This window comes from Electrophorus electricus, chromosome 15, assembly GCF_013358815.1.
Source record: "Electrophorus electricus isolate fEleEle1 chromosome 15, fEleEle1.pri, whole genome shotgun sequence".
Classification (NCBI taxonomy): domain Eukaryota; kingdom Metazoa; phylum Chordata; class Actinopteri; order Gymnotiformes; family Gymnotidae; genus Electrophorus; species Electrophorus electricus.
The window spans coordinates 11,109,144-11,136,169 of NC_049549.1; the positions used below are offsets into that span (position 1 = coordinate 11,109,144).

Below are 27,026 nucleotides of genomic sequence, written 5' to 3' on the forward strand. Positions count from 1 at the left end.
GCAAGATTGCAATTTATTCTGCACCTCCCACTACTCCGTCAAGTACAACCAGTCGCGTAAAAATGATAATAAGAAAACAAAACATTTTAAACTTTAACGGAATATCCTAGCCCTCGCTTCCTAAATATAATGCAATGGCAAGATATGTTGAAGAGGCGCTTAATCTCCACGGAGCGCTCCATGGATTAAATATACGTTTCCAGCACTGCTGCTAGACATATTTAATCATTCCTCCGTGTAACCGGAGCAAAGACTTTGCCAGGACTCGACTGCTGCCAGATTGGAAGATAATCCTGCGGACGGACGTTTGAGGATCAACATCTTGTCTATACTCTCAGTATTGAGTGCGCGCACGGAGAGCGACGTTCGCGCCGCGGTTTGTCCGCGCAGCCCCAAATCTTTGTAACCTGGAATGAGTACTCGGGGTAACAGTTAAGTGTTGAGTGATCTACGCGTGTGGGCGCGTAAAAGGAAAGGCGGAGCTCGTTTTGAGTTGAGCACCGACGCATGCCGGAGACGCGTGCTGGCACCAAGATGAATGACAGGAAAAAGGCGCGTGGCAGTTACGCTTGGACTGGAATGTTAAGCGGTACTCTTGTTGGCATGAATTGACAGAAGGATACCAATGTTAAAAACCAACTCTGCCCGAGTATCATGGCGAAAAGGAAAGGACTGTTATTCTCGTTGCTGTGTCTCATAACAGACCTGTGTGCGAGTTCGCAGCAAGTCTTGCGAATTGGTACGTATTTTATTTTACACAGTAGATTATTTGACTAATCTTTGTTTTAGTCTACTGGACATATGAATGGTACTTGTAAATCAGGTGTGATACTCCGTTATTGGCCGTTAAGCGCTGGAAAACCTGAAATGCATGTGAAAAAGGGTAAACCTGCGCTATTAGAAAACGCGTACAAACACGCACGCACGCATTACTATCTATAAACAATACTGCAGTGTTTTTATGTGTCGGGACCCAAAAGGTTTTAGAATGTGTGTTTCTGGATTGGGTTAATAAAACTCATTCCTAAAAATATGAGACGCACGTGGACGAATTGTATAGCTAGTTATTTGTTTGTCTTGTGTTGCTTTGTTTGCATGTTCGTTTTTAAAGCGAAGACAGCGTTTAGCTGCAAAACACCTGTTGATAGATTCCGGTGTCTACGATTTTCAAACACACGCGGACAACATCTTGCGCTCGTGCGCAATATGGACTAGCCTATTCAGTTAATGCCACATTAAGAAGCATATTTACTTTAATCCTTTAATCGGTGTAATCCTTATTTATGATTTAACGCAACAGTCAGTGCGCTAATCAGAGTTCGCAATGGCCTGCTGTTGATCCGAACAAACCCTGATATTGTGGAATGAAGAGCCGGGTTATTAGTTATGATGCAGCATCTGTTCTGGTTTTATACCTTACGTGGTGAGGACGAATAATGCTACTTCGGCATTCTTTATTTATTTGTTGCTATTGTTTTTGTTTGTTTACACCTTTTCTGCAACAAAGAGCCCATGACCCTGACATTTTGTAATCTACACATCACAGAGGATTTGACCTCCAAAATCTAATTTTGAATCTGGCTCGAGCATAAATGTAGGTCACCGATGTAGACATATCAAACATCTTTATCTATGCCTTACTGATAGAAATTAGCGGAGCATACCTTTCATCACCTTTGCTTCATTTAAGATGCGTGCAGTAATATCATCTCTCTCTCTCTCTCTCTCTCTCTCTCTCTCTCTCTCTCTCTCTCTCTGGTGTTGCCTAATCTTTGTCATTCTGTTTGGAACCACTTGCTGAACACACAATGTTTTCCTTATGCTGCATGCTTTTATAACCACCTGATTCTGACCCCTGATCAGCCATTACTTTTTTTTTCATTGCCTGTACTCAGTATTTCCCAATAATCCATCTGTGCTAATCTGACTGTGGATCGCAGCTCCAAGTCTGAGACAGCCACACAGAACACGGTCAACACTTGTCTGCTCTGATAACGGGGTGCTGCTGTGTCCACCGAGCATCACACTAAACCACTCAAACTGGCTGGCGATGCTGATTTAGCCTGTCTGTTGCTCTCCTTAGTGTGGCCCTCTTGGTTTGTGATTTAATGAGGCATTTTTGTCTGGATATGACTCGGGAATCTACTGGAGTGCAGTGATGGGAGTAGAACTAAGTTCATTAAAAATGTAAACAGTGATATCAGCAGAACACAGAGGGATCTCAGTGGCTCACGTATCAACGAGGCACACATGTGGATGTGCACATGTGCATGCACGCATGTGTTTGTGTGGCTCTGGGATAGAGAGATGTGGGCTAGGCAGGCCTTTGGAATCCTGCGTGAAAGCTTGGACAGAACAGTGACATCATTGTGCTCTGGTCGTTTACATGCACCCCCACATGGCATTGAGTGTTGTTTCACAAAAAACAGTGCTCTCTCGCTGTCTCTCTGTGTCTGTCTGTATCTGTCTATCTATCTATCTTTATATACCTATGACATCTTGCACAGAAAAGTTTGAATGAATGAATGATTTGAATGATTGAAATAACATCCATCGTGTTCATCTGTGTCCAGCTGGTCTTAAATGAACATGGTATGTGCTCAGTCTTTGATGTTCTTTGATTCTACACCATCACTTTTCTGAGATGTGTATGGAAAAATGGTCATTTAGCTGATTGGCTGGCTTAATTCAAATTTATTATTATCTTATGTTTTTCATTTCTGTATTTGCTGAACATTGGCTAAAAATGGATGGTGATTTGGGCCTTGCCATAATAACATAGAAATATTTGGGACATTCATCTTGTGGTATACCCAACAGGAGTGGTCATTTGGTTCAGCTTTAAAATTACACACATCAAGAATTTTTCATCATAACATCTATTAAGAATCAGAGATATTAGATAGATAAATCACAGAATGACCATTTTATGAGTCCTGCTCTTGACTATGGTTTGTCTGTCCCAGGGTATTATTGTTCCGGTCATACTGCCAAATTAGTAGAAACAGTCAGACAGCACTCGTATACAATGCAATGTATTTAATTGACTCAGGAATAAAAACACGAATGTTTCGGCCACTAGGCCTTCAATCATCATTGTCCAAGAATAATATCCAATCATACAGTCCCCACACTAGCCACTATATCTGTTCCAATTTAAGCAGCAGAATTGCAACCTCACCTCCTGGTACCCAGGAGACAGCAAAGCAAAATTCCAAAAGGTACCCATGTGTGAACCAGTTGCTTAAACAGTGAAATTTGCATGTCCTCATTAAGTGCAAGTGATGATACATGGAGAGACCCACGAAGAGTTGATGTGGTGTGTATTAGGTATTTTCTGACACACACTGGTGGAAATCAGAACAGAACAGAGCTATTTGAACCTCTTCGCCTCTGACTTAATATGTTTTTATTCAAGCATATTATTTAGTAGTGAATAATCAACAACAGTAACAACACTGAAACTAACATGAAAAGCATGTAATTACAAGGATAAGGAATGAGAGTGGGAACCACGGGCAGGTCCTTGAAAGACAAATGGGAGACAGAAGATCAAAACACAGGCCAGCAAGTGAGAACAGGCAGCATGCAATTACATCCTGAGCTCCCATCTCATCGTACAAGGAGCGAATTTACACATCCACCTTAATCCTGTTAACTTCAAGAGTTACACTGATGTTTTAATTCAGGGTAGGAGACAGGGCCCATAAGATTAATTTCCATTGTAGCTAATTAACACATTGAGGGAGGATTGATTCTTTGCCCTCATTGTAATTTAGTTCTGTGACTAATATGAACAGTGTCTTATGTCAATAGCAGTGAGAGGACAAGGGGAAGAAACAGCCATCATATTAAACTGACAACTTTCAAATTACATAACTAAAATGACTTTACTTTGCCTTGCAGAGTGAAGTTTAAAGATGAATAGCTCTGGGGTGGATTAGAGTTAGGTAAGAGTTCTGGACTCAGACTCAGATCCCACTCAATTCAGGGGCAAATAAATCATTTGTGTTCTGTTTGACCTTTGCAGTAGTCATGATAATACTTTCTATATGCATTCATAACATGTTAGGTGCCATGTATCATTGCTTTTAATACAAGAAACAGACCATTATAACCGCACTTAAGTATAGTCACACACATAATTAATTATGTTACAATTGTTAATTGTAATTTAACACTATATTACAGACATTCATAGATATACCCCCAAAATAAATTTCCACTTCTGAATCATCAGTTAAAATTGATTGCCTCAATTCATTTAATCTTGTGTTCTGATATGAAATTGGTAGTTGTCACAGAGTGTTCAATCAGCTATCCACATCATAATTCATAGTTTAATTACTACCTTCACTAATGACCTGTTAAGATCAGGCATGATACACAGTTAGATCTTACAAATACTACAAAACATTTGATTTTATGCATTCAAGAAAAATCAAAGGTATTTGCTAATGTATAATGCCTACATCCCCAAATCTTTTTAGGGTATGGGTTATAGTGCATTTCTACGTCGTTACAGTGACTTTAAAGTGCACAGTGCTCCTCCATGTGACAAGGCTGGCAGCACATGACGAAGCAGACTGCGGATGTCCCATATTCATTTACGTTTCTGCGGATTGGGAAAACAAGGCAGTTAACTAACACAAGAGCAAAACTAACAGAACCAGAACGAGGCTAGAAAGAACTCACACAAGGAACAACACACTGAGAGAACAAAACCAAGAACTAAACCCTAGCATACACAAAGTACTTGAAAACTAAAAGCAGCACAACATTTATTTATACATGCCTATGCGTAGCATAGATTGTGTTATCAATGTATGTACAATATAGTATTTATACTAAATGTTATAATGGACACACATTCTATAAAGTTTTTCTGTTCTTTACAATTAGTCATCTCCCTGACCTGGTGACTGAAACAAGGTCACAAATTTAAAGCACCCAAACCGTATTAATCTGCATGCCAAGACTGGATTAGTGATTTTGGATAATTACTGGTATACGTTTAAAGGAGACCTTTGATGCTGATTTTAAAGTTCATAATTGTATTTTTGGAGTCTACTAGAATAGATTTACATGCTTTAATGTTCCAAAAACGCATTATTTTTTTCATGCTGCACATCTCTTTTCACCCTGAAATGCTCTGTTAGAGGTCCCCCCCAACCTGGCAGAGCACTTCCGCTCCTACACATTCTGTCCTGTCTTGCCGTCTGCAGACAGACCCTTCTTTCCCGAGCAGCTATAAATACCAGTGTGTTTGAAATGTTAGAAATCATTACAGTGTCCAGTGGTTTCCAGTCCTATGAACATACCTGCAATTCTATGCCAGCAGGCAGAAATTGGCATAATACATGTTTAAACATACCAGGTCAATAGAAACTTAGCTAGCTGGTTAGCAGAAGCCTACGGTGGATTGCAACCGTAACATTACCGCTTGTAATCATAAACCCACCTCCACTCTTGAACACTGTTTAACATCTAGTGATAAAACAGGTTTCCATAGTTTTATGTAAAAGTGGGCAGCTGATTATCTTAAGATTAGTTGCCAAGTTAACATAATTAGCTGAGAAGCCTAAAGCTGGGCACTACAGACCACAACTCCACACTTGAACACTTATAGTAGCTGCTTTGTTTGCTTTAAACATCACAAATCCACAAATAATAATGCATACTTACAGGTTGGGACCCATGGCAACAAAACTGAACAAACCCCTCCCGAGCTCCAGTGCTTGCTGTGCATTGTGTGAGGGTGTACCAAACTTGCCGTTAAAACGGGCAATATGCATCACAATAGTCTAGCTTTGAGATGACTAGAGACTGCACAAGCACCTGGGCAGCTTCCTGTGAGAGAAGGAGCCAACTCCTTCATATGTTACAAAGGAGAAATATTCAAGAACAGGCCAGATTTGAAACATGAGTCAAGAATGAGTTTGAACTGGTTGTCCAAAGTTATGCCCAGACTACAAGCATCTTCAAATGGTGATACCAGGGAGTTCTTGAAGGAAACTGTGAGGTCATGGTAAGGGTTGGGTAGTTCTTGGGATGTACGAAGCTCAGTTTTACTGGGGTTAAGCTTCAAGTGATGGGCTGTCATCCACAATGCAATGTCAGTCAAGCATGCTGAGATACGTCTGGGAAACTGCGTGTCAGAGGGTGGGAAATACAGAATTAGTTTGGTGTCATCAGCATGTCTGAGTAGCCAGGTGTCACCAGGTGTAAGGTGTCGTCAGACCTGAGCGGTCTTGTATGCCATGCATTTAGGAACTCTTTTTTTATTACAATGTTTTTATTATTTTTTTTATTTATTATTATTATGGTTTTGCAGTGCACCCAAATAAATGTTTAGCTTTCTTATTGAAGTTCAGGGTTTTTTTTGAAGTGACACAAAGCAGAAGACATGTTAGAATCACAAAGTGGTAATAGGTCATCATCGGCAGAAACCCAGGCATCAGGCAGAAACCCGTGATATCAAGCTCTGTCACTAGCACCTTAATGATGAGATGTTGCTGTTGGTATATCCCATCACTGTAATCTAGATTAATATTTGGTTTTTTGTACATATTGACAGCTTTGACTGTAGTCACTTGGGATTTTACAGATTTTACAGTCAGGATTTTACAGAGCACGGCCCTTGACATGGCTGGCTCACTCCATGCCTGAATAAAACTTTAATTGCAAACACAACTATTGCCAACAACACATTGTGCCCTACATAAATATTTAAATTTAAATGCAGAACTCAGTTGAAATCTGTTTTGTCTGTGTTTATGTGTGCACATGTTATATGTGGGTGAACGTGTGCACACTTTTCTCTGCCTTTCTCTTCCTTCTCAAAATGCATGCAAATGCATGCAGTTGTAAATTATGTAAAAATGCATCAGCGCATTGGTTACCGAATACCTTGTTTATATAACCTTATCAGTGCAATCAATAAACTATTCAAGTTATCCAGTAAAACCCTACGCTGTTGACAAAGAGCTGGGAGAATTCTCACAGATCTCAAGGTGTCTGCTTAACCCAGGCAAGACCACCACCTTCACCACAGTGGGGGTTTGAAGACCAAGGTCCCAGGACAATCAGCATCAGGAAGCTTCCTTCCTTCCACAACCCCCCCACCCCCCCTTCTACTCTGTCGTTCCCAACCTATCACAGCAAATCCCACGCGGGTGGGTTTTCATAGAATGTGGGATCAACAGCTACTATTTCACTATGGGTTATCCAGGGGTTTGTCAGAAACAGGTGGGATAGATGGGATAGATCAAGGGGAACTGCCCTGCAGCTGTGAGAAATGGAACAAAAGGAAGAGTTGATTTCCTGGAGACAGTTTGAGGTGACAAAATGACTGTCACTCAATAAAATGTGTCGCGGTCAAGACTGTAACACGTCTTTGTATTACAAATGACATTATGAAACTTTCCAGTTTTTGTCCATAATCTTTTAATCATTTAATTCACACGTAATGTCTGTCATTCAAGTCCAATCATATTTAGCATGTACAGGAAGGTATTCCAGTTCAAGGATCAGCAGAGTCACTGGCAAGACTCAGATCATTAACGGTATTGGTGCATCCACCATAGCTTACTCTCTCAATGTTATTACTATTGCTCTGCTGCCATGGTTCTTCAGCCTGCAAAGAAGTTATGACATGTTTTCATATTCAGATGCCTGTGTACAAAATCATACAATTAATTAGAATTATTTTTAATTAGACTACAGGTAACGTGTATTGCTCAGATACTACTCAAATGAACCTAATATCTCACCTAATATTATTACCTGGTGTAACATTGAGCGGTAAGGAGGTGGACTCGTGTGCGGAGAAGAGCGAGATTTAATAGGGGCAAATCCAGAATCATAGTTGTTAAAGCAGTCCAGGGTCAAAGAGCCGACAGGGGTACATGATTAACAAAACAAACACACAGAGGCAAACAAGGGAAGCAGGCTATAACAAAGAGTAAGGAAAACTCAGGGTTAAGAAACACAAAGGCTAGGATACACGGGGTACCACCCAACACATTCACAATCACATAAACACAACCATTCAACATAAACACAATTCATTCAAATGAACAGCCAAAACACAGGGAGCAAGACATGGTTTAAATACATGAACTTAACAAGGGACAGGTGTGGAAAACCAAACGAGGGGCGGAGAGAACGAAACTATGACACAGAACTAAAAAAAACACAAGTCAGGGAAAACACGGAACCCGGGAAGGACTGATCATGACACCTGCTTTATAATGGTAAATAGTAAAGATATATAGAATAGTACTTCTTGAAAATACTTTTTTCATCATTTAACTCAAGAATGATGTAACAATTAGGTACAAGGCAGCTAAACACATTCAGAGGAGAGTGCTAACAGCAAGCGCAAGCACATAGACACCCATGATTGGCTAGTGTTAGTCTGACTGACAGTGCTAGTCTGATCTTGTCCTACTCCTGTCTGAGTAATACCATCCCTCCCTCTCTGAGAGTACTGTCACTTTTGCTCCCTTGGACTCCCAGCCATGGATGCCCGCTGAATTGTCGGGGCTCGAATCAGCGAACCCTCGAAAATAGGGCGAACGCTTTTCTGTTTCGTCACTCAGGAGGCCTGCTATGACTTTTTGTAAAGCACGTGGGACTGCACCTCTGACAGCTGCACTGAGGTGTGCAAAGGTCAGTGCACTCCCAGGGCAGTTTAGACAGCTCAGTTCTACCTTGTTACTGCAGACAGCAGTTTATCCTGCTGTTTTCTTCTCGTAGCAACAAGGGGGGACATGCATGATTTCATTTTATTCTGTGTCAAATACATAACACATTATTCAATTTAAAAAGAAATTGAGCTGGATTGGAAAAAAAATGTCTGCAGTTCAGATTAAGAGAAAAAAACAACATCAAATAAAAGTTTTGAGTGCCAAATGGAAATGTCGTCTTTAATTTTCTGAACTGATCTGCCTGAAGTATGTCGGTACATTTGTGTGATAAGATATACGTTAACCTCTGCTTTCTCTTAATGAACAGTGACTGCTTATGACTTATATTAAGTATTATAACTGACCACTCCTCCCAAACACATGATAGCATTTATACATGATGCTGACATCCTGGTTGCTGGATGTGATCTATCGAGCATGGAAGACATGGCCATGTGTGACCCATGTCACCACGGTGCTCTTTCATTTCAGTGTGCTGGTGTATGAGTAATGGCTGACTTGGGTTTTTGTAAGGCTAATGGGATTTTTCACTGGGAGGGGATTTACTTACAACGCAGAATTCTTTAGTAATGTTCAGTGTGTTAGCTGAAGGGTGAGGCACCCTGACACTGTTCTTTTAGATCTGTCTTTTGCTTCCAGTGTCTTTTTTTTTCTCATATTATCAGATTCAGAGCAGATAAATCTGTCACTTCGGAGTGATGTGCTTATTTCTACAAAGCATTTGCAGTTCGGTGGGCATTGTGGTATAGTTATCATCCGCTGTCACTGCCAAATGGATTAAAGAAGCCAGACGACAAATGAGATCACATGTGTGACAGAAAAGCCGTGACATATTTGGCCTTGCCCCAGCATGCTGCAGAAGCAATCAGTGAGCCAGACTATCTGGAAGGACAGCTGAACCCCGTAATCCCCATCCAAACACACATGCTCAGCCGGGGGATGTACCAGGGAGGGTAGATAGGGACACCCTGCACTGAAAACCAAGGCAGGGATGCATCATAGCTTCCAATTACTACATAAGGATAAGAAGTGGATGCCTGTGTTCCTGTCTGCTGCGCTGCTCTCACTGGTTATCCAAGTCTCGAAGGGTCTTATGCTTCCACAGACTTGCAGAAGTTTTGTCTGGATAATAGATACATGTCAATTCAATTATTGAATTGAGTTTTTTATGTTTGTTTTCATTGCTTTTTTTCAATGGAAGGCTAGGCTGAAATGTGTTTTGAATGATCTAATCAGATCAATTAATCCCCTCCAGCATTGCCAAAACAGCACTATGATTAGTTCTTACAAAAACCAGGATTAGCTGGAAATTTGCACACAGTTCTGTATACTTTAGATAATGCATGTTTAATATTTTAATACTGTGTGAAGCATTCTAAATTAGATTGAAGTGTGTGTGTGTGTGTGTGTGTGTGTGTGTGTGTGTGTGTGTGTGTGTGTGATGAAAGGTCATTGGTTGTAATTGTGTCATTCCTGCTTACAGGGGGCATTTTTGAGACACTGGAGAACGAGCCGGTCAGTGTAGAAGAACTGGCCTTCAAGTTTGCTGTGACAAACATCAATCGAAACAGGACACTAATGCCAAACATTACGCTCACCTATGACATCCAGCGCATCAATCTTTTTGACAGTTTTGAGGCCTCTCGTAGAGGTAAGAGCCATCTGAGTGCATTTTCCAATGTTTTCTATCAAATAAAAAATATTACTACCACCACTACTACTACTACTATTACTACTACTACTACTACTACTACTACTACTACTAATAATAATAATAATAATAATAATAATAATCATAATGATGTTTTATTTATATAGCTCCTTTCTTAAACCCAAGGTATCTTTATAAAGTCTAGAATAAGAAAATATAGACAATATCAACAACTAAAATACAGTAAGAAATATGTAAGATGCAAAGAAATATAATTAAAAACAATATGGAGAATTAAATGTTTGAAATAGGGAAAATGTAAAACTATAGAATATTACTTGCTCATTTAGTAATGTAAATGATATTCTTCTCTAAAAGGAAGATAGTGTGGTCATGGATGTGTTGTGAGAGAGCATTCCTGAGTTTGGGAGCAATGGCACTGAATCTTGCTTCCACATTAGACAGTTTAGTACATGGAATGGAAAGCATGGCTGTGGCAGAGGATGAACATGAACAATATGGTGTTTAAGGATGAAGACATTCAGTGAGATGAGCGGGAGCAAGACCTTTCAGTGCTTTATATGTACTGACAGTAATGGGAAGTAAAAGTACAGGAGTAATATGTTCAAATTTCTCTCTGGGGTCAAAAAAACAGAAGTAACGTGTAGATTTTTTTGTGAGAATAAAAGTGGTTCAAGGTTTGAACCTTGATGTCTACCACAGCAAGTATAATTTTTTTGATACACCAAAGGTGTCATCTGTATCATTGGTATTCAATCTGAGACCATTAACTACTTTAGCCAGGGCTGTTTCTGCACTACCCAGACATGGCTTGGGCTACTAGTCAGAGAACAGGGAGCGTGAGAGAAACTGCATCAGAAGGAAGCATCCGACTTCTTCCTCTCATTGCAAACCTCTTATTTTTTGCTTCCCCTGCTGGTGACCAATTGCGTCTTTCCATGTGACCCAACTTACAACGTGCTGTGAAAAAGAAAGACAGACTTCAGCAAAGAAAATTAACCACACATTACGACCCATAGGGTCATGAAACGACTTTGTGTTTTTTTGCATGTGGACTTCATATTCATTCATTTAGTTCACTCTCTCTTCTCACAACTCTCTCTTCTCTTTCACTATGCCTTTGTATCCCAATTGCCTTGCCATAACTTGCCACTAAAATATCTCTCCCACTTTGCCCCAACTCCATTCTTTCCTCTTCCTGCCCTGCCCTTAGCATGTGATCAGCTGGCCCTAGGTGTGGCTGCCGTTTTTGGGCCCTCCCACAGCTCATCGGTGAGTGCAGTGCAGTCCATTTGTAATGCCCTGGAGGTGCCCCACATCCAGACTCGCTGGAAACATCCATCTGTGGACAACAGGGACAGCTTCTACATCAACCTCCACCCGGACTACGCCTCTATTAGCCGGGCTGTGTTGGACATTGTGCAGTTTTTCAAGTGGAAGACGGTTACTGTAGTCTATGAGGATGCCACAGGTGGGATTCAATGGCATTTCCCATTTACAAATAAAATGTCCCTTGTTACTACTGGAAGACCAGCTACTGCTCTCAGGCAGCTTCAGACTAATCAGATCTCTAACTGCGCTTCCATTAGTATTCCTGTATATAGACAGGGACAAAATCTACAAAAGAATTTATGGATATAATGAATATCTTCACTAGATATCCATTGAAGATCAGGATCATAATAAAACAGAGGTGCATTGATTTGCCTATATTACAGGAAGCTTTCTTATCTCACTAGTAAGGGAGTTTTTTTATTAGGAATAGGACAGATAGGTGCTGACCTTGAGTATAAGGAGATTAATTTGGCCAATTCTCAGAAACTGACCTCAGTTCATTTCGGCTTACATACTAGGAGAATCATGTTTAAGCAGATCATATCCTTGATGCAAGTACTAGTATACTAGCAAGTACTAGCTCAAAATAAGGGAAAAAATCTGTATGTTCTGATAAATATCAAGTAAGCACATATATTGGTTACATTTGGATCCATGAGCCATAAGAGATACATAGTTGAGCTGAGAAATGCTTTAGACAATTTATAAATAATTTCTTGATAAAAGGGCCCCTGTTAGGGGAGGGTGCACTTTCACTATTGTATCCATACATCTTAATAAAGTGAGTCTCTAGGCTGGATATTAAAACAGATGTGTTATTTATATTAATGAAAAATGCTCTGCATTGCTCCACTGAGCAATGTCATTCTTCGGAGGAATTATTAAGTCCTGTAGAGGAACTTTATGAAATAGAATAACATAATTTTAATATGATATACAATGCTGTATTTTTTGAGCTGAATATGTGCATTAATGCAATTTCTAAAACAAGCAGGGAATTCTGAAATGATTTGTGGGGGACCTTAAATATTTAAACACTGCTAAGCATCATTTGTTGCTTACATAACCTACTTTATGGGTTCCCGATATTTTCTGTGCATCTTCACTGTGCTAAGCTTTATCAAATAAATGTTTTGAATTGTGGTGCTTTTTATGTGTTTTGTTTGTTTTGAAGGTCTGATTCGTCTGCAGGAGCTGATCAAAGCTCCATCCCGATACAGCATTAAGATCAAGATCAGGCAGCTTCCAGTCGGGAGCAAAGATGCTCGGCCACTTCTGAAGGAGATGAAGAAAGGCAAGGAGTTCTGCGTCATCTTCGACTGCTCATACCAGAGCTCAGCTGAACTCTTAAAGCAGGTAACACAAACACACCTGGTCATAGAACAGGTAGCACACACTCACCTGGTTGTGGAACAGGTAACACAGAAGCTGAATTGTGGTGTTCTTTCTCTCTACAGTTACTGTCTATGGGCATGATGACTGAGTACTACCATTTCTTCTTCACCACTCTGGTAATATACACACCCCTGACCATGTGAGAGAGCTCTTCAGCCATTTCTGTAGGCCACTATTTGTTATAGGATCTGTAGGTGTGTGTGCATCAGGCATATGCCAAAGTAAAAGTCAAATTTACTTATACCGAGCTTTTTACAACAGTTGTTGTTGCAAAGCAGCTTTACAAATGTTCGAGTCCAAGCCCCCAGTGTACAAGCCAAAGGCAACTGTGGCAAGGAAAATGTCCCTAGAGCATGAGGAAGAAACCTTGGGAGGAACCCAGACTCAAAGGGGGAGGCCCTCCTCCTCTGGCTGACAACAGACACCACAATAGCAACAATATAAACAATAAGGAGCAGAACGCATAGTGAGAGACAGAGAGAGAGAGAGAGAGAGAGAGAGAGAGAGAGAAGGGGGGGGGGAAATAACTAACTAAATAAATAAATAAACAATTAATATCTAGTCCAATTTTCTAGAAATCCTAGTCTGGTCTCAACGGTGTGCACGTGTCAGAAACTAATCCTGCATGAGAACATACATCAAGGGCAGTGGAGAAGTAGTTGGCTAGGGTGGGGGTGTGGTGGGCTACAGCAGGGGGAATCGGGGTGGCGGATGGAGCCATGGCAGCTGAAACAGGCTGACAGCATAACATAAGTGGTAGGTGTACCTTTGGCGGAAAGAGAGAATAGGTTATAAGGCATGTCCAGGTACGGGGGTGTGTAAATTAGGGAACTATAATGTGCAAAGATGGACTATGGCAGATCTAGCTATGGCAGAACAGCTAAAAGTATACTATTTTGGTTTGGTTGTTTTGATCTCTAAGCTAGGTTGATCCAGGTTTCTGTTAGACAGCGTACAATACATTTATGATCTGTGAGAATTTCATTTATCATGAGTGCTTTAGATGTTAGGGATCTAACATTTAGTAAACCTAGCTGCAGGTAGTCTTCTGTAGGTCACTTACTTTAGTATGTTAATGATATGTTAATACTTTACAAGGATCTGTAATAGTGTGTGATGGGTGCAAGTACTGAAGTATCTGTAATAGGAGCAGACTATATCAGGTATGTGTACTGTAGGATATGTAGCAGTGTGTGGCAATGCTGGATGTGTGTGTGTGTGTGTGTGTGTGTGTGTGTGTCCTGAAGGATCTGTATGCTCTGGACTTGGAGCCGTACCGCTACAGTGGGGTGAATATGACAGGCTTTCGCCTGGTCAATGTGGACAAGCCTCAGGTGACTTCAGTGCTGGAGAAATGGTCCATGGAAAGACCACAGTCTCCACCCAGACCCGAGAGTGGCCTCATGGAGGGCATGATGACGGTTAGTCCTCATGGCTTCTTTTTATGGTACAGCACTGAGACTCCCAGAAAAGTTTTTTTGTTGATTGGTTTTTGTCAGTTAGCTTTCTATGTAACAGTACAAAATTAGGGCTCTCTGTATTGTTCTAATAATTGATTTAATAGGCACTCGAAATTGCTTTAATGGAATTTACCTTGTGTCAAAAAACCTTTTGACTTGAAATAAGCTTGTAGGGAAAGCCTGAGAGCAGTTCATGTGCTCTATTTCAACAATAGCCCTTAAGCTTCCAATATAGTGAAAGCTTCATTGTTCCTTCAGCATTTCCCTGAAGAGGCCTCAGTTCCAGTTATAGCCCTGCAAAACCACAGCACTGACCACTTAAGTATCTTTCCCTGCTCTGGCGCACTCGTTTCAGCATGGCAGGGTACCAGGAATCTCTTGCCTCCGCTCCATCAGGTGTGTTTGAGCGGTAGCCTGTGCTGAGAACCGTGGTTCGCGGTGACGCCACCGCTCACCTGTGTTTCGCTCCCCCAGACGGAGGCGGCCCTGATGTACGACGCCGTGTACATGGTGGCCGCCGCATCGCAGCGGGCCTCCCCGATCACCGTGAGCTCGCTGCAGTGCCACAGACACAAGCCCTGGCGCTTCGGCTCACGCTTCATTAGCATGTTCAAGGAGGTGAGTGCATCTCTACAGGGATCCCCACATGGTCCCTCAAGCCATTGCTTATACAAACTCAGTGGAAAACTCAATGGAAACTGCCCTTCCAAACTCACCAGCCTCACAGAACACAGTGCACACTAGTGTGATTTATTTATCTCTTTCTTATACATAACGCACCTCATCCATGGTAGACATTTTCAGATGGAGTGTCCCTCCTAATTATTCAGTTTTCATGTTTCAGCAACACCCATTTCTAATGTAACAATTATTACCGAAAATGTCAACAATAGCATGGCAAATAAAACCCATGTAGTATTTTTATCACTAGATAGGAAAATAACTTTTTAATTTGCATGTTGACCAGCTGTATTCTGTCTTTGATCCATTCAAAATGAGAAAGAAATTGGACTGGAATGTAATGTTATTTTCTCTTGTATTAAATTTGATGGGGCTCTTCAAATATAGACAAAAATCAAACAAACAAAAAGCAGCAACCAAACAATATATATAAGAAGCACTTTTCTTGTACAGCTGGTGAAGAACCACTGGCTGAAACATCTGTTTCTCTGGAAACCTTCTGTACTTTGCTACAATTATTACCATACATGGTTTAACAGTATCACCAATGTGTTAACTCAAGTGTCTTTGTTCAATATAATGTAAAGTATATTTCTCCCAGAAATGACCATGCTTGGCAAAAGAAAACATTTATATGCTGTCCTCAGAGCCCCCACAAAAATATTCATGAAGGCCTGCAAAACCTTATACATGGAAAAAACAATTGTCCAGCAGTGTATGCAGACTCACTTTCCACCTTAGATTAAAATGCCAGACAATCCTCGCTGAAAGGACCACTTTACACCACAAACACCAACACTGGTTGAGAATGCTGAGTTTCCAGGGACCAGTGCACTACTTTAAGAAGACTTCCAACCTGTCATCAAATTGGATACCATTCAACAATTGAGGTACAGCCAATTTATGAAAAGGTTCAGTATGCACATTTTTCCGATTGCCATAAACCTGTTGCTCACTGCTGCTGCAGACAGTTGTTAGTCTAGCATTCCCTTAAAGGAACATGACCTCATTTGAGCAGTGATAATTAGCCTGATGCTTCACCTCACTGCTTATAATATATAGGCATAGTTTTACAACAGACACCATTTTAGCATGGGTTACACTTACTGGTGGATAAAATCAAGTGCACGGCCACTCAGTCTCCAGAGGCAAACACTGGCAGTAGGATGGCGTGTACTGAAGGGCTCAGGGACTTTAAAAGTGGCACAGGATGCCAGCTTAGCTCAGTCAGTTCATGACATGTCTACCTTGCTAGAATTGCCCCTGTCAAGTGTAAGCTATTATGGTGAAATGCCCACTGCAATTTGGAGCGGTGGAAACGTGTTCTCTGGAGTGATGAATCATGCTTGGCTAGGTGGCAGTCTGATGGACAAACCTCGATTTAACAGATGCCAGGAGAACACTGCCTACTAATCTGTGGTAAACACAAGGTGATTGACAGTAAAGATGGCATTAACCTTGTTGCCTGTGAGGAGCGATTGTGGCTCTCCCATAATCATGTATTAGGTAAGTAGTTATACAGTTGGATTACATTCACAAAGGATTATTTTCACTAACGTTAGCTAGTGGCCATGTTGGAGATAGGTTAAACTTTTAACTTTCTGGCCTATATTGTGGGATATCAGTGATGCTAATGGTGATGAAGATTATTGTAATTAATATTAACCTGCCGTGTTTTGCTTTGCCCAATGTAAAAACAAAGACACGCTGTCATTGATGTGAAGCACCCCTGTGTTATTGTACCTCTTATAAGCTTGCAACACAGCAAACCTCCGGGAACCGAGGCAATTTCCTCAGCAATAAGACAAAAGAACACTCAAATTCTGCACTTCCTTCAGAGTGTTTCAGTTGTTGTACTGTTGACCCTGTTCACAGTTGGTATTGAGGCTGCACAGTAGATTGCTCTCAGCTGGTGGTGGGAATTATTAATAGGAATTAATAATTATAATTATATTTTTAATATTATAATAGTACATGTCCTTTCGTCACTAGAACTCATTTTTCTTCTTCTCTGATTTTGTATTCAGGCCCAGTGGAATGGACTGACTGGGCAAATAATTCTAAACCAGACAGACGGCCAGAGGAAGGAGTTTGACTTGGACATTATCAGTCTGAGAGAGGACAGCATGGAAAAGGTGAACACCCGCATGGCCTTGCTCACTCAGTACTGCCACACTGGAGATTACACTGGCAGTGGCAGAATTATTAAAGCGATGACCTTATTATAACAACAGTAGTGACATTGTTATGACGATGACCTCATTACTAAAGTGAGGAATGTTATTACAACAAGAAAATCATTAATAGTGATGACCTCATTAATATGTAATGATGGAGCGGAGCTGGATAAACCTGACGTGGCTGAACCAAGCCCGAGCCTCCCATGCATGAGCCTCCTGCACAATGTCTTTTTCCTGTAATAAATCAGAGCTGCTATTCAAATATCCTTTATATTTTCTTCTCATTTTCCCTTTCACGTTCACAAGTCTGTTGCTGGGTTTGTTTTGGTCTCTGTCCTTAGGGTTTCTCCTTCCTTTCCGTAGCCCTTAAGCTTCTTTTTTCTTTGCAACTCCTAACGTTGGTCTGCCAGTAGTCTACCACTTTCTTTTAATATTAGTAATCTTTTCTGTCTGCAGAAGTAGTGCCAAGTACATTTATGCTAATTTTGAGGCAAGTTACTAAGTTTAATAGTGACTGCACATTACCAAGCAGTGAATAAACCCAGATTGTCAGAGATAAATGTGGATGCAAAACATCAGAATAATAATGTTTCTCCTCACCATCCTAATTATACATGCTACTTATATATCCCACATATATGATATATACCACAAGATATGAACATAGCAACATTTATTTAGCTCTATTACCACACCCAAATTCAATGCAAGCAGTTTCTGTGTCAACCTTTGGCCATAATCATTAAATGCTCAGTCAGTCTGCCTTTACCCTCTTCGGCCCAGTAAATAGAGCAGCTGGGGTCAATTGCTAATCAGACGCTTTCAGTGTTTTATCCTACTGCTTCCTGTATGCTCGCAGAGCAGAGGCTGCTTTTGACAGCAAAACTCAAACTGAAGGGATGAAGAGTAGCAAAAGACTCCCCTCCCTCCCCTCCCCTCCCTCCTCTGTCTCCCTGTCACTCTCCGCACCTCTGGGAGAGATGGAGGAGTAATTGCTGTCATTTATCAGATTCCGTCTTTATCAGCTTTACACCCACAGCTGTCTGTGTCTAACATCATGACTCAGGAGAGTCTCCACCTCAGTGGTGTGATCCATATACACTGTTGGATAAGATTAGCTTGGTGTACCCCAAAGGCCTGACCGCCATAGTACATCTGTTTAATGTATTTAAGAAAAGGTGCTTAAGTTCGTTAAGATAGGCAACGTAAGAGCTATGGGAACCACTTTATGCAGAGACTTTTTTCCTTGCTACATGTCTAACGAGTATATGTGGATTCTGTCCCCCACCTTTTCTTTCCATTGAAGTCCTGCTCTTACTGTTCTTAGTTGTTGCCGCATTCTACTCAAGTCCGATATGTCTTCCTAATACAAATTAGACTGTATGCATATATATTTTTATTCAGATTGTGCAGATTATATGTTGTCCCTCAGAATGTTTGTGATGTGTGACAATAAGTGGTTCTTTGTTTACATCAGATTGGGGTGTGGAACTCAAATTCAGGCCTTAATATGACAGAGACCGGCAAAGAGAAGACAGCTAATATTACGGACTCCATGGCCAACCGCACCTTAATTGTCACAACTATCCTGGTAATTATAGTATTATGAGGATACTTCATTTTTAAAAATTGATGACATATTCTTCCACTGATGGTCTGTAATATGGATCTATGGCAGGAACACCCATATGTTATGTATAAGAAGTCAGACAAGCCACTGTACGGAAATGACAGGTTCGAGGGTTACTGTCTGGACCTGCTGAAGGAACTGTCCAACATCCTTGGGTTTTCCTATGAGGTCAAACTAGTGTCAGATGGCAAATACGGTGCCCAGAATGACAAGGGGGAGTGGAATGGAATGGTCCGCGAGCTCATCGATCACGTAAATCCAATCATTTTTCTTTGAATTCTTTGTCTACATAGTGCTCTTACATTACTTTCTAGACATGTCTGAAATTCAATCAGCATCTTCCTGTTCAGCTAGTGGCGATGTTAAACATACCAAACCCAAACAACAAAAGTCACAAGTAATAAAAAAGTTATGAATCTTAACACTTAAGGTCAGAGATTCTCCATCTCAGTGGCGTTATTCATACATACTCTCAGATCTGTGCCACTTGGTCCATGTCCAGGCAGCAAGCTGTCTTTGAGGCGCCTCCTGTTCCACTTTGCAGGTGGCTGACCTAGCTGTGGCTCCTCTTACCATCACCTATGTAAGGGAGAAGGTCATTGACTTCTCCAAGCCCTTCATGACCCTGGGGATCTCCATCCTCTACCACAAGCCCAATGGCACCAACCCAGGCGTCTTCTCCTTCCTGAACCCTCTCTCGCCCGACATCTGGATGTATGTGCTCCTTGCCTGTCTTGGGGTCAGCTGTGTACTCTTCGTCATTGCCAGGTAAACAGATCTAGATTTGGGGTTCTGAAACAGGCCTGCATGGACCTTTTATGGTTCTGACAAAGGCCTGCAGAGAACAGTAGTCTGGAAAAGGATGGTATAAACCTAATTTCCATGCCTGCAAAAATATGTAAATTCAATTTTCAAAAGAAAATAGACTTAGCAGGCCAATGTTTTATACTCTGCTCCATAAGTCTAAACATGTTCTCTGATTTTCTGAGAGTTAATGAAATTTAGAAATAGCAATAAAACTGAGCATGTCTGGAAAGTTAAAAGAGTGAATCGAGTTAATATTCTGCGCGTCAGGCCGCTTGCACAGTCAAAATTGGCTACAAATTTAACTGCATGTTGTAGGTAGGATATACGTCATTAGAGCATTTCATAAACACTTTTCTAAACCACTTTGATAAAAATAAATATAAATAACAGTTGTAGTCACATCAAGTAATGTGAAGAAACAGCAGAGATGATTAATTCATTAAACGCATCTAATACCTAGTAATACACTGGGTGATTCTGACATTGATACTGGCTCCCACAGACAGTGCTGACTGACCCACCTGTTTCAGGCATCTTCATGCAGAAATAAAGCAATTTCCAAATGATACAGCCCTAAAATTGATCCCCCACAAATTGAAACTAAGTGCACTTTACTCTTTGGTAGACATATGACCACTTTTCTTTCTTTTTTTTTATCCCTCTGACTGTCTGTGCTTCAGTCCTTAAAAGGAATGCAGGATTGTGATTAAAAGGTTCTTGTCTCTGTGCCCAGTGCTTTGGCAAACACATTGCATTTAATACCATGCCCTAATGGCTCAGACAACTCATCTGGGGTGGGAGATCTGAACCCAGCTGTTAGAGGTGAGCTAATGTTAAAGGGATCTGCTTGCTGTTGTTTCTCTAGAAGGGCTTTGTCAGTTTAGTGAATCTTATCCCTCTGCTTCATTTCTGCACTTGGAGAACAGATGCAGAAGAGAGATTTGTGGAAGTCAAGGTGACCTCTGTTTCATCTGTCTGTTTCATAAAGGGGAGTGATTGTAAAGGGAGGTTTACTGTCCTGAATATGCTCATCTTATAGTTTATATTGTCCAACCCCCCCCCCCCCCCCCCCCCCAACACCCACGGCTCCCTTTGTTCAGACTCAAAACATCTGTGATAAACGTGATTAAATAACAGTGAAATAAATGGAGGTCTTTATCACAGATCATGACACCTACAGTATGACATTGCCAATACGTTACAATTCATACTCCCCCTATTTGTGGATGCCATGCAAGGTGTTTATGTCTCTCTGTGCAGATTCACTCCATATGAATGGTACAATCCTCACCCCTGCAACCCTGATTCTGACATTGTGGAGAACAACTTTACTCTAATTAACAGCATGTGGTTTGGTGTTGGAGCCCTTATGCAGCAAGGTATATCACATAAGATCATCTAAATAAACTACAGATTAATGGAAATATATTACAGATTACTAATTTCCTTTGTCCCTATTTTATTAGATTATATAGACTGTCCTCCTTGATTCTGATGTGAGTTTAAAGTGAGATTCTAGTAATTTTTGTTATGGCACAAATAGATTGCTAAGTGTGTGTCTTTTTTGCTGTTTGATAATATAATAATTCAGAGTGCAACATAATAATGCTGGAAGTCTGATGAGAGAGCACTTATTCTTACCGTTACATTTTTCATGTTGATTTTCAGACATTTTTGGGTGCCAAATTAAAGTCTCTGTTTGGATAATTATGGTTAGAGAAAATGAGGCAGTAATCACAACAGATTAAATCAAAACCAAACTATATATTAACGCATTGTGCTTTCCCCCTCAGGTTCTGAACTGATGCCCAAGGCCCTGTCCACAAGAATTGTAGGAGGCATCTGGTGGTTCTTCACCCTCATCATCATCTCCTCATACACAGCTAACCTAGCTGCCTTCCTCACCGTGGAGCGCATGGATTCACCGATTGGCTCAGCCGACGACCTGGCCAAGCAGACCAAGATTGAGTACGGAGCAGTGAGAGATGGCTCCACTATGACCTTCTTCAAGGTAAGACCACCACACACACTCACTCCATGGGATTTACTGTAGGGATTCATTCACCTACTATACTAATTGCTTCAAGGTGAAACTAAACACACACACACACACACAAATACACACTTACACATTCTACAACCCCTGAGGTCAAACAACATTCACACGAGGCTTCTCTTAGGTTGGTTGTGGTAGGCTAAGAGTAAGACATGAAACCCAGCTCTTGCATTAAAGCTATTCTTAGGACATTTTTAGAGCCAGATATGGCACCAGACTGCCTTAGGCACCTTGAGATTTTTGTATTATGCATTTCCTTTATTTTATAATTTAGGTATTTAGGCCATTCCACCAAATGGGTGCCATTTGCTTGTTGAACTACTGAAAAATTAAACTTCAATTTTTATCTTTTTTCAACATTGAATCTAATAACACATATATTTACATATTCAAAACTTTATTTCATTTTTTGCAAAGTTTTTAAGCGGAAGTCCTTAAAAGTCCTGTTACCAAAACTCATGTGTCATTTAAAAATCATGTTTAAAAGCATGTCAGGTAATTCCTTTGATTTCCCCCAAGAAAGTGTGCATTTTAAAGAAATAGTTGGTTACATGTTCAAATAATTGGCATTTGTGAATAAAAAAATCACTATAAAGGCACGCAAGTAGTATTTTTCTAAAAATGCTAAACCATTTTTCCTTTTAAATGAGACATAAACCTCAAATTTATAAATATTTTATCATGTCATTTATTAAAACAATTGGATGAATGACAGACCAAATAGAATTTTAAAAAGAAGTGTGATTACCTTTATTTTTTTAGAATTTTAGAGTAACACTTTATGAACTCTGGTTAACAGGAATGTGTGCCCATAGGTGTGTGCATGCATCTCTATTTTGTGTGTGTGATTGTACTTCTCTTCCTACCTGAGTCTACATCCTGTTTCATGAGGCATTTCTCATGTTGCTTCTCTAAATATTTCTCACTCTGTCAGCATCCTGTCGGGCACTATAGTGTCAGCCTTTCTCTGCAGCACTTAGTAGATTGGCTCCATGTATTCACATTGTAATTCTAATCTTAAACATCAACGACTTCAGTCATTTCAACTACAAAACTTAAAAATCAGGTGAATTAGTATTCTCATTAATACATCAATAAGACAGAACATGACTCATTCCTCTTACTCAGTCCTCTTTACATGAGTAACAGGACTAAATGTAACAGGACTGACATAATTAGCAAATACATTAAATATATTCACTAGGCTAATAATAACAATTTACCAAAAATGTATATTTGTGTAATAAATGCAAATATTAACATGTTACTTTTTTAATCTTTCACATTTTTAAGATAGGGGATTGTGTTAGGGTAATAAGACTGAGTGAAACCTTGGGACATGTGTAACTTGTGTATTTTAACTACAATATTATGGATTTCTTGTGACAAAAATGTATAAAAATCTTATATGTAATATAGAATCACACAACAATGTAAAACATGTTTTTTTTCTAAAAGATTTTAGCAATTACTTTTCTTGATAAAGTGTCTAGTCATGCAGCAGGGACAGGAAACAAATGGTTTTTTTTCAGTGTTGTATGTAGTTATTTGTTTAAAATATATACCTTGAATTTGCAATTGCACTAAAGTGTAAATCACTTTGCTTAATAATAAAAGGTATTGTGCAGTTTATTTTCATGCATATTTACACATATAATGTCCATGTGACAGAAATGGCACCCATTCAGTGGAATGGCCCGTTTAATGAACTAACCCAGCAGTTCCTCTGAACACTCTGATTTAACCACCCAACACAGTTTATGGTACTGAATGTCTGCATGATGCTCACTGTGTGCTAGTGATGTCCTTTCCCTTTGGCAGAAGTCGAAAATCTCCACCTACGAGAAGATGTGGGCCTTCATGAGCAGCAGGAAGAACTCGGCACTGGTAAAGAACAACCAGGAGGGCATCCAACGAGTGCTGTCCACGGACTATGCCCTCCTCATGGAGTCCACCAGCATCGAGTACATCAGCCAGCGCAACTGCAACCTCACCCAGATTGGGGGACTCATCGACACCAAGGGCTACGGGGTGGGCACTCCTATTGGTGAGGAAGCTAGGGTCAAATTCACCAAGGAACTCTGCTACAAACAGTAAAATTGTGCCTGTACACAGCTGCAGCGCAGTTAATATCTTGCTCTGGCAGGCTACATTTCTATAATACTTTCACTCTCTGAAGTGGTGAAAGATATTAATACAAATAGGAGACATATCAGATAAACCTGTAGCCTGTAGTCAGGGAACAAACTTAAAAATTTTTACGTGGTGCACATTAGGTGGATCAATCTATCGATAAATTATTCATCACGATCAATTAATTGATTATGCTTGATTTCTACAGCAAATATTTTGCAGGATTATGATATCATAGCAGATGGCTAAATAATATCCAGTAAAGATGAGTGTAAATGCAGGAGATATGTTTGTTTTTGGCCAGGCTCCCCGTACCGTGACAAGGTGACCATCGCCATCCTGCAGCTGCAGGAGGAGGGCAAGCTGCACATGATGAAGGAGAAGTGGTGGAGGGGCAGCAACTGCCCCGAGGAGGACGGCAAGGAGACGAGCGCGCTGGGCGTGGAGAACATCGGCGGCATCTTCATCGTCCTCGCCGCCGGCCTCGTGCTCTCTGTCTTCGTGGCCATTGGCGAGTTTGTCTACAAGTCCAGATGGAACCCGAACACGGAGGAGGTGAGCGCCAGGCCGTGCGAGTTGCACAGCAAGTTCTGAGTCCGAGGAATGGCAGGACCTCGTCTGGCCTCACAGTGGTGCCATTTGCTTGCTTGCTTGTTTTGTTTTGTTTGTTTGTTTGTGTGTTTGTTTTGCGAATATTTTTGGAGTAAAAATGGGCCATATTTGTGCGGGTTCAGCGATGGCTGTCCACAAAGAGTACAAGGACACAGCATTGCCAGATTGCATATTATAGGCCACCAGCACTGAAAAAGGAAGTACACTGATCTGTGGGCTAGTTCCTGAACAGCCACAAAAGTAATGAGAGACTTTGGAAAAAATCTCATAGAGTAGCACATATCTATGTAAGTTTATCCTATAGTAACACACTCTTTTTTTTTTTCTACAAAAACAAAATGGCTTGTAATAGCCATTTTGAAAAGCTTTTGCTTTTGATGCTGGACAAATTAATTTAATTTGAACACAGACATTTTAAAAACACAAGATTTACAAAATAGTAGGTTTAAACACTGAGATGCCATGCTTTCACATTACTGTAATTCAGGTGTTGTTTTGTTACATTATTTAATTCTGGATGCCATTACAAAATAATAATGTCTACCTTCATATTATGTGTCACGGATGAAAATATTAGTAAACATTCTGCTAGTTCCAGTTATCTCTTTGAAATGTTAAAGAAATTTCTGTAGTTTTCTTTTTTTCGTTCATTTTTTGTTTCATTTAATTCCATATTCATGTCCTGCATACAAGGCTTTTGGTTGTTTAAATGCATGTGTATCTTAATTAAAACTGTCCATGAGTATTCTGAGATCTGTCACTAGAGACAGTGATATTTCGAGTTTAATCACAGGGGGATCATTTTATTTTTAATCTGTATTGTCCTAACATACAATAAAGAAAAAAAAACATTTTCTAATCAGAGGGTTTTAAGAGCCCTATCGCATTAAAAATGCTTTCTGATCACAGCGCCTGCCTGGTATACCTTTACAGGACAAGTTCTAAATCCCTAAGCATTTTTTAAGCTTCCATACTAAGTAAAAATTATATCACGCTTCTGAGAGTTATGTGAGTAGGAAAAACATTTATTTTGCTTCCTGTCAGTCATTCCTTGCCAAATTGCGTCTCGCCTCAGCTCGGGTACTGTTGCTTGCCCAGAACCCCCCCCCTCCCCCACGTGAAATTCACACTCGTCCTGCCTGTCTTCTGATATCACTCCTTTTGCATGTCTCCTAGTTTCCATATAATATCTGCCTCAGCTCTAGGCCTAAGCCCATCAAAGGACAGTCCTTGAGCTTCGAAGATGAGCTCTGGAGCCATTACACGCCAATAAAAATCTGGCTGATACTGCAGACCCTCGTGCAGGTTCAGCTCTCAGCTAGATATTATATCCTGCAGATACAATATCACTAGAATCACTGCACTCTACTTACAGGAGAAAGATCAGACGGATGCAGCCACTGGCAAGATATTAGCAGGTTTTCACTTGAAGGTGCATTGTGTGTTATTGTGTGTTTACATGTTATTTAAAGTAGTTGCAGCCAATTCATTTAGTAGTTGACATTTATGGTCTGCTTAGGAAAGGCTTGGAGGCATATTTGGGCAAGGCTATAGATTTTTCTGGGTCTTGTGATGTTGGTGGGTGAGATTACATTATGTTGGGAGAAATTCCACATTGTTTTAGGTATAGCATACCTGTCTTATACATTTTGATTATGAGCCCTGAAAGCATAAGACTTGTCGAGTTTAATATTAAGACATTTGTAAACTCCCTTGAATCGTCTCCTTGCAAAATATAATAAAGATGTTTTCTACTTTCTTTTCTATCATTACTTTCTGTCTGTAAATTGAAAACATGCGGAAGTCATAGCTGTGTCTTCATTAACTCAAGCCAGTCTAAGCAGATTTGACAGTCTCCTCAGAAAATCATCCTGGGAAAACACATATGCCTACTAAGACATCAACCACTAATCTACCACATGCACCATTGGCACTTCATGTTTGATACAAGCTTGTGTGTGCATGCACACCCACATACACACAACCACACACAATCTCTATGTGTTTCACATGCACATCAGTGGTGTATTAAAGACTTCATCACCCACTGCTGAAATCCCAGATCCACGCTAACCAGATTCAGGTCTAATTATTTTCACTTCTGTCATGTGTGTGCGTATGTATGAGTATGGCATGAGTGCAAATACAAGTTTCTTTATTCTCCATAATGAGGATAAACAAGTGCACACAGTAACGAACTGCACAAAAAAACACAAATGAAACTAAAACACACTGGAAGTAATAACTAAAGGCACAGAAAGGCTGACAAGCAGGCTATACATGGAGTGTCGTTCTCAGGCACTGTATAGATGAGCAATGCACAGCGCTGGAGGAGACATCTGGGGAGAAAACAA

The 27,026-nt window shown here is 40.4% G+C and overlaps 1 protein-coding gene across 1 annotated transcript; it reads left to right on the plus strand.

The window, feature by feature from the left end:
- Positions 1-357: 357 nt before the first annotated feature.
- On the plus strand, positions 358-26,436 carry grik1b (glutamate receptor, ionotropic, kainate 1b). Its single transcript, XM_035534254.1, has 15 exons — positions 358-739; positions 10,195-10,362; positions 11,597-11,854; positions 12,893-13,074; positions 13,176-13,229; positions 14,361-14,534; positions 15,048-15,191; positions 17,282-17,389; positions 18,912-19,025; positions 19,113-19,316; positions 19,609-19,832; positions 21,132-21,250; positions 21,665-21,882; positions 23,749-23,974; positions 24,365-26,436. The coding sequence occupies exons 1-15, from the start codon at positions 655-657 to the stop codon at positions 24,652-24,654; spliced, it is 2,568 nt and encodes an 855-aa protein (XP_035390147.1). The 5' UTR covers positions 358-654; the 3' UTR covers positions 24,655-26,436.
- Positions 26,437-27,026: the final 590 nt, after the last annotated feature.